Below are 8,977 nucleotides of genomic sequence, written 5' to 3' on the forward strand. Positions count from 1 at the left end.
AAATTGTTCATTGACATAGACAACACATGAATCAATAAATAAAAAAGTAATCGATTAGACAATTAATTACTAGTAATTCATTATTTTGTTTAATAGCAACAAGAGAAACTAATACTTCAGTATTCACAGATATATATAAATGTGTTGGGTTTAGTCCCCTTAAATAATTGTTAATGTTAATTCCCCCTGATGCATACTTCGATCAAGTTGTTTTATTGTATCTAACAAAACATGAATTAATAAACAAAAATACTCAATTGTCAATTAATTATTGGAAATTAAGTATTATGTTTGATATCGAATAAAGGAAATAGCGTGTACATTATTGGTATATGTAGTTTTAAGGACCGAGTTCTTTCCCTTTAGATAAGCTTTTTTTAAAAAGGATTTTAAAAATATTTTGCTTGTTCCCTTATTAAGATTCCTCCTCTTGGTTTGCAGTTGAAGACTGGCTGGAACCTTGAGACTTCGTCATTTGGAAAACTTGGTTTGGAAAACGGCTCTCACAATTTTCCTAGAAAATTGATAGTTCATGTATCTTTAGGAAAATAATTATTAACTTATAGGCCTTACAATGAAATTTCTGGATTGAACGTTAAAATTTTTCGAAGTGTATTCCTCTTAAAAGTAGCTATTTTGAACCCTTGTTTATTTACACATTAAAACTTCACATTTTAGAAATAGGCCTCCCCCTCTCTTTGGCCAGTGTATTCTAGTATTCTTGAAGCAATGATTTTCATCCTTTATCAGTCTTCAAGAAACGTGGCATGCACCGAAAAAGATTTTCTAAATAAGATATATCTTATACACAAAGAACTTTTACAGTGATGCCCAAAATACGGCCCGCGGGCCAGATTCGGCCAGCGACGTGGTTTCATCCTGCCCGCCCAAATGTCGGCACAAATCGTAGAAAATCAGCCTCCAATAAAAAAAAAAGTTGAAAAATGTATCTTTACGGACGTTAGGGCGTCAATTTTTCTCTGACGTATTGGTACCATGACCTTTAAGCTTTGTGCGTTTATTAAATGGGACCCTGGATGTAGAATCTACCAGGAAAATTGAGCGGATCTGTACTTTTTTTGTAGAACATGATAATGAACCAACATATTTGATTTGTAAAGAAAATTTGGCTGTTTTAAAAACAAATAGGAACGGATTATTTTTTTTTAAAATATGACGCATTCTTGATTTGAGCCGTGAATAAAAGATTGTTAAACTATGTTTAGAGATTGGAGGATAGATGGGAATATTCAACAAAGAGAGAAAAGAAAATGAGTCGCTGGTGAAGCATGCTACAATGCTGCTCATATTTTAAGTAGACAAATCAAGCCACTTTCCGACGCCTAAAAAGATCAACTTCAAATGTCACACTAATTAATGTAAGTACTTGATTCACAAGTTTCTAATCAGTTTCAGGTCAATTTCATTTTGATTTGTATATGTTTCGTTCATGTGGCCCGCGACACGAGGATCGGAAATTAAAATGGCCCGTAGGTCAAATTAGGTCGGGCATCACTGCAGTTTGCGTAATCTGGTACAGACAGCATCCAACTGTGATGAATATGTCATGTTATATTTGTATTATTAAGTTTAATCAATTCATTTTAGTTTTACTGAAATTGTGTGATTGAAATTTTCTTTCTTCAGTAGAGGCTGTGACAGGTGCTATGCACCTTATGCATCTTTTTTTTTTCTGTAATAGCTAATACTATTTCTAGAAATGTCTAACTCTAATCATAAAGTACAATATACTTGCAACAAACCAGTTCATCATGTCATACTTTTATTCAGATAACGTGTTATACACACACGGCACACATCGTTTTGTTTATTATCTCTAAAGAACAAAACATACAACTTGCAACTCTACCCGCTATTAAGAAAACTTCGAAACATTTTTTTTTTTAAACTTTCACTGGGAAAACAAAACTGATCAGACATTACTGCTGTCGGATCTGTTCCAGTTCTTTGATACCAGGGAAGTACCAGTAGGCGCCCTTCACGTTCTTACTCATCTTCATGACGTCATCGTGCTCCCCATCACACGAGGCTCCCACCATGCGGTCCAAAAGGCAATCGAATGTGGAAGGGTCGTTGCAGAAGGCCAGGAAGAACATCCCTAATGAAAACAAAAACAAATTGCATGGTTTCATGGTTGGCATCACAATGCGATTTTTCGCGATTTTGTATCACTTTTTTTCTTCTTGTAATTTGAAATTCGCATTTTTTTTTTATCAACGTCAAGTGTTCAAGGTTTAAGACGAGTTCTATAATTTTTCTATTCCTTTGAGTTTTTGGCACATCGGCACAATTTAATGATCTAATTTCTAAAGCTAATATAATTGAAGAAAGAAAAAGAGCATCAAGAATTGGTAAAGCTTTACTCATCTCTATAGTTTTACCTTCACAAGCACAACCTAATCATTGTTTGGGGTTACGATTTTTTTTCCATATTAACTAACTTTTCTAAAACTATATACCGATAGTAGCCAGAAGATGTGGGTAATAATTCTTTTATCCAAGTAACAGATGTGGCTAAATAAGCTGGTCGCAACTAGGTTTTTGCTGGTCATGTGAAATGCTGCACTCAATCGAAGACAATGCCTAGTTCTATCCTAGCATAAAGTATGGCTTCCAGTTATTTTCAAAAGCTCTGAGATAGGGTTCATTTTATTCCAGTATCGAGTATAAATTTAAATATTAAATTACCAGCTTTGTCGGAAAATGTCCCATAGCTCTGAGATTGGCGAACAATTTCAAATTGGGGTGGAGCGTTCATCTCAGTGCTACCATTCATTCTAGCCACGTGACTTGAGCAGGATTTGTTACAGAGCTCATTGCCACTGGCCATCTCTCTGTAGACACAAGGTAGAATTACATTATTTACACATCAAATGGAATGGCGAGTTGTTTTTTAAACAAACGAAAGTAACTATATATAAAGTAGGTTTAGTTATGCTTGGTATCACGACTAAATGCTTGGTATCACTTCATGCAGTTTGCGCGCTGGGCTGTCGTTCGGTCGTTTCGATGGTCCAGGGTTTCATACCCTGCCCGCTGCCATCCCCGGTCGTCCTGCGGGAGGTTTGGACTAGGAAGTAAATTAACTTCAACTCTGAAGGAATATCCGAAATATGTACAACATTTTACAAACATTTTACAAACTTGCTTGGTGTCACGTCTAGAGAGCTTAAGTCTATCTTGACCTTTTTTTCTTCAGACAACAGTATTTCTTGACTTTGTTTTATAAGTTTCTGACGTGGGCAAGGTTCAAACTCGGGACCATCGTGACGATACTCCAAAGCGTATGCTACACTGCCAGGTATCCAAAAGTATCTAGCTACTGTATTTTGCCACAGATGGAGCTTGTCTAGTGTACGAAACTACTGCAATCGCTTCCTATGACATGCCATAACCCTACTGGGTTTGTTTTGTTGACAACTCTAATATCGTAAGTAAAGTTTATGACGTGTCGTCAATACTAAGGCCATTATCGTAGTTAGCAATTGATTAGGGGGTACACGTGGAGAAGCAATATTTCAAAGATGTATTGTACATCCTCAGTTGCGAATCTCTGTATATGATGTGACAATGATGTCTAGTAACTTAAGCATCCAATGCTTAATACGTGGAATGTTTCTTTTTAATCTTACATAAGACATGGTGAGTTATATACTCGTGTGTCAAAATATGTGGGCAACTCCAAATAGGGCCTACTAGTTCAGTAATGAACTGGGTTAAAAATGTGTTAGATATATTATCATTTTTATTACTAACTTAATAGCATGTGTAATTAGGTAAGTCAATTCACTTAGATTGTACATAAACAATACTACACATCAACATGTGGTTTGAAGGAATGTCCTACCTGCCAATATATTGTTCTAGCTGGCAAGGATCATCATCAACGACACAGAAGTCATGCACCCACTTCTGAGCGAGGGCATAGCTTCCACCGCTCTCACAGTCAATAGCCACCTCCCTCAAGCCGTCCTCTTTGCAGCGATTTGTCTGGTTGTCCAGGAAGCCAGAGATATCACGTCCATTCTTGAAGTCAAACCTAGGAGCCAAGGACAGGAAAGAAATATAGGTGCAGGCCTACACAAAGTACCATTCAGCATCAATAACACAGGGATGACAATTTACTTGATCAAGACATCGACTCATGAATATCGTAAGATTTACACCAACCAATGGGGCGTGTCCATGGAGTGATAGACTTAAAAGACTTTCTGTCTGCCCTCTATTCTCAGTGGTACCTGACATTTAGTAGGCAAGTAAAAGAAGTCGGTCGTTGTGTTGGCCACATAACACCCTTGTTAACCACAGAAACAGGTGGCATATCGTATATCTTAAGTCAATGAAACATACTTAGAAACTTACATCTACAACATTCTATTCTACAGGGACATGTCCGTCACATGGATGCCTGAGACAAAACGTGAAACACTGAGGCACATATCAAGTCCAAAGGTCTTGTCAATATTGGTACCACCAATGGATCTAAGACTCATTTCAGTTTTAATACAAAATTTCGTAAAAGGAAGAGTTTCATTAAACACTCATATTTAACAGGCCAACTAAAAGTTATAAATATTGTCATGACAGGAAAAGGAACAGGCTAAATGAAACATTTAACTATGGGTCTTAACTTGTGTCTACACAGAATAATGGATCTTGCATAGATCTAGATCTCGATTATAATATAGGCATATAGATCTATAGCCTACTTCTGAAAGTCAAATCAGAGAAGGCGCTGGGTAAAAATAGGTTGGGAGCAGAGTGGCCACTCAGAGGTCATGTTGACTTTTAGCTGTGATACGATTAGATCTCAATATCTAGATGTAGGCCTACATGAATAAATCTATTAAGTTATTGTTTTATAGATCGAGATGTTTCCTGGTGCCTATAATTTGTATAATAAATGTACACTTCGTAAATATAATTAGGCCCCTAATTAAAATTTAGAATAGAGATCTAGACTAGATCAAATTACGCCAATGTAGTTACGTTGTTTCGCAGTGTATAGATTCTATCTAGATCTAGATGTCTCTATATTCCATATTTTATTTTAGAACTGTACTAGTGTGATTCAGCAAAATAGTATTTTTCTTTGACTAAATTAAAAAAAACAAAAACAAATTAGAGTCCTAGATTAGTATCTTCGGCTCTCTGTCTCAATCAGATCTAGACATTGTTATTAGATTAGATCTACATCTATGTCTAGATGTAAATTCATTAGATTCCAGAGTCTAGATCTTGTTTAAATAGATTTATCTAGATCTAGATTTGTTTAAATTCTTATCTATCTAATTAGATCTAATTTAAGATATAAAATTAATGAAACAGTAGCTTTCGAGTGGATCTACATTATAGGCCTAGTAGACCTATATTTAGATTTATGTTCAAGACAGTTCTAGATCTAGAACTAGCTTATTAAACCTAGATCTATCTATTCTTTTTAACTTACCCATAGACGTCCTCGAATTCTAGAATGCTGCATTCTGGGAAGCCATGCATGTATTGTTTGCAGAATTCAAAGAGTTGTCCATGGCTGTCACATTTGGCATGTACAAAGATGTCGCCGTCAGTTGATGGCATCTCACCATTTTTCCCCTTCCTGTGTCTGTAGCAGAAGTTCTTGCAGCCGCTTCCCATAACCTGAGCCCAAAGATTCGGCCCGAAACCTACACCGGCAACAATATCCTCATTACAGCCGCAAGGATTTCTGGCAGCTTCAATAGCTTCATCTATGCGAACTGCTGAACAGGCAACTGCGTTGGGGTCAGCTCCTGGCTCAAGGGTGATCCAGAGGTACAGACTGTATGTCTTCATCGGAGAAGTAATGTTGCACTGGTATTCGCAACATGGCTTCTTCTTCTGGGCGCAGGGCTTGCTTACTTTGATCTTGCAAGGTCCACCGGATTCACCGGCGGCAGCGCTAACCACGAAAGCATTAAGTACATTTTTCAAGTACTGGTTTAGCGTGTCTTTGTTGTTGTTGAGATACACAGCGGCGCCGACTCCCACTCCACAAATGCCAAATCCGACGGCGGCTTTCTGAAAGTAGGCCGCGTTCGGTTGTGATCTCAGCTTTCCAAGAATGGTCTTGGAAGAAAACGAGCGAATGTCATTTAAAAGAGAAAAATTGCTTCTTACCAAACCTGAGCCACGATAAGCAGTTCTAAAAATAAAAGCCATTGTCGAAATTTAATGTATAAAGATATCAAAAGAGCTTAGATCCAACAGTTTATAAATCTACCTACCAGCTGAAATTTGCTGCACATTAGCGCTAAAAGATTAGTGGCTGTTGTCTATTCTGTGACGTAATTTGTTTCCAAGAGACGCGTTTCCTTAGCCCTCTAGCTAGGCTAAAGAACCACACAACTAGGAACATTTCCAATGACGTCATAGCTTTGTGCTGTTTCATAAGCAAGTAAAAAAAAAATTAAATATGCCTCAATTTTATTAAGAAAAAAAGAGATTCACAGCTGATGTCAAATTGTGCAATAGAATTTAAGGATAAAAACACTCCGCGAACTGGGTATTGTATCAAGAGAACTAAGTTTAATTAGGGTGGTAGCGTAAACATATTGTTTTCCTGAGTTTTAAAACTCCTTTCGATTGTTGAAAAAAAAAAAAGAGGTCAGCTTAAGCCTACCCTCGCGATTTTACATGCCAAAGTGTGTGTTTGTATAAGTGGATGAATTCTGATGTAACATTTGCGTAAGACTGATGCAAAGGAGTGAATAAAAGTGTGTTTGAGAAAGATGGGCGGAACGTGTGCTAAAACTAAGAACAGCGTGTATTGATTGTAGTTTACTTTAGTTTTTGCTGATTTTTTTTTTTATCGATCTTCAAGGAGGACGGACGCCCCTCGCAAGTGTTTTAATTATCAACTCAGGCGCCATTTCGCCCTCACTGGGATAGAGGAAAGTATGTGGAAGTAGAAGGCCTCTGAAAGAGACAGTTGTAGAGCTCTCACGAAGGACACACATTTGAGCTTCAGAGAAAAGCCGTTGAAGAAGTCAGGCGCAGAAGTAAAGAAAACTTAAATAGACCCCGGCAGACAAGGGCTTTGTCTGCATCAGATGTGGAAAATATGCAGGTGGCAACTGGGTTTGCGTTGTCATGTGAAACACTGCACTCATCCTTAATCTTCGGAATCAAAGACCTTGCCATTATTAATATTGTAGTTTTTGAAGTGACTTGAAATCTACTAGATTTAAATAAAAATCTTGGGCCTTTGCCTTGTTGTATCACTCAACACTAAGTCTCCCACTTACCGTGTACGATACAAAAAGAAAATGTAACCTTATCTGATTTAATTGAAGCCTAGGACAATTAAGCCATTTTCAAGATCGAAACCGCAGCGTTTAAATTTACCAAAAATAATTTTTATTCGCAATTATTATTTAGCATGAATTTGACAGTCGACTTTTTAATGCCTAATGTGCAAAACTATAATTCCTTTCGCTAAAGCTCTTATGCACACTTTTTTGGTGCGTAACTTTCCTTCCATTTTGTTATTAATGCCTATTTCTTCACAGATCTACCATCTAGATCTTGAATGTTTAATGATCCAGGCGTAGATAGTTGTCAGAGTGACTGTGAGGGATTATCCTTAGATCATTGTGGTTATCAAATGTGTTTTTACATCTGCATGAAAGCGTGTGTGTGTGTAGAACAACTTTAAAACGACTAAAACACTGAACCATATTCCTCAAATACAAAAACAAAATTTAATAAAATACTCAGAAAGACACAAAAATAAAATGGGTTGCCTGAGCCAGCCAGGAAAACCAGTGACTTGGCAGAATTTAAGTCATTGGTTAATATGCATGACTGAATGCATGACGCGTAGGACGTAATCATCTTCTTTTTTGAAGTAACGTCTGTATTCTATAAGATAAGACTAGATGTAGAAATGCAATTAGTACTCTATTTTAAGGGCCTATTAAAAGTGTGACTGTCTGTACCTGTTTTTTTTTCGGGGGGGGGGGGGGGGTATAGAACGGTTTGTGAAGATGGATTATTCCCTATATGGTGCCACTGTGGATCTAGATCTATGACTGACAAAATAAAAATGAAAAGAATGGACTAAGTTGCGAATATTGTAATATCAAGTATTGGGCAAAGACCCCATGTATATTAAATCCAAATCAAGCTATGGGCAACCACCCCATATATATATATATATATATATATATATATATATATATATATATATATATATATATATATATATATATATATATATATATATATATATATATTAAAGGGTTAATATATTTAGTGTATCTTACGATTGACATAGATTTAATTAGCCCACAGGCGCCTATTAAGTTCAAGGGGTTTCCTATGCATATTGTAGAATAAATGTTTATGTAATGATCTAATTAATACTAATAGTTCTCACAAAAAATCCATTTAATTGGGCCCCGCAAATCGTAAGCCGGCTCTGAGCTTTAGCATGTATGAATGTAAGCTTGGCGGCTTGACTGTTATGAGAACTTTGTATACAGTTCCGTCTGAAGTTAATGACTGGTCTCTACAATCTCAATATGGCGGGACTTGTGTCTGGCCAGCCAGTCATAATTATTTCCCGTCGCATTGAAAGTTCTTCGCTTGTTTAGTCTTGAATTTCACTGTATCATAATATGCCTAAATTGGAGGGTTTGCACAAAGTTGTTTCAATTCTTCGAAACTCTTGTTCATGATTCCATTGAAATTCTACTTCATCTTTTAGAAGCTTTCGTATTGGAGCATCTGCTTGACTTAGATTAGGAATAAACTTTGCTAGGTACTGAATTAAACCTAGAAATCTTCTGATTCCATCTTTATCTTGAGGAGCTGCGTGTAATAATGGATTTATCTTTGCTGGATCAGGTTCTAAACCTTTCTCTAACCTTTGACCCATGTAAGGTACTCTGTTTTGCCTTATCTTGCACTTGTCATAATTCACCTTAAGATTGTA

General features: G+C 36.6%; 1 protein-coding gene across 1 annotated transcript; it reads right to left on the reverse strand.

Annotated features, from left to right (window-relative positions):
- Positions 1 to 1,766: 1,766 nt before the first annotated feature.
- Positions 1,767 to 6,377, reverse strand: LOC106060635 (dye-decolorizing peroxidase YfeX-like). Its single transcript, XM_013218587.2, has 4 exons — positions 5,471 to 6,377; positions 3,869 to 4,060; positions 2,710 to 2,855; positions 1,767 to 2,119 (listed from the first exon to the last, which is right to left on the reverse strand). Exons 1-4 carry the CDS (start codon positions 6,199 to 6,201, stop codon positions 1,941 to 1,943), a joined length of 1,248 nt encoding a protein of 415 aa, XP_013074041.1. The 5' UTR covers positions 6,202 to 6,377; the 3' UTR covers positions 1,767 to 1,940.
- Between the last annotated feature and the right edge of the window lie 2,600 nt (positions 6,378 to 8,977).

This window comes from Biomphalaria glabrata, chromosome 2 (genome assembly GCF_947242115.1).
Source record: "Biomphalaria glabrata chromosome 2, xgBioGlab47.1, whole genome shotgun sequence".
NCBI classification, from domain to species: Eukaryota; Metazoa; Mollusca; class Gastropoda; family Planorbidae; genus Biomphalaria; species Biomphalaria glabrata.

Bases quoted from the DNA above. Each gene is read 5' to 3' on its own strand.
- LOC106060635 (XM_013218587.2), bottom strand. From the start codon at position 6,201: ATGGCTTTTATTTTTAGAACTGCTTATCGTGGCTCAGGTTTGGTAAGA. The intron at 4,061-5,470 runs GTAAGTTAAAAA...CTTGGCTCCTAG, and splicing joins GAATTCGAGGACGTCTATGG to GTTTGACTTCAAGAATGGAC. The intron at 2,120-2,709 runs GTAATTTAATAT...TGTTTTCATTAG, and splicing joins GACATTTTCCGACAAAGCTG to GGATGTTCTTCCTGGCCTTC.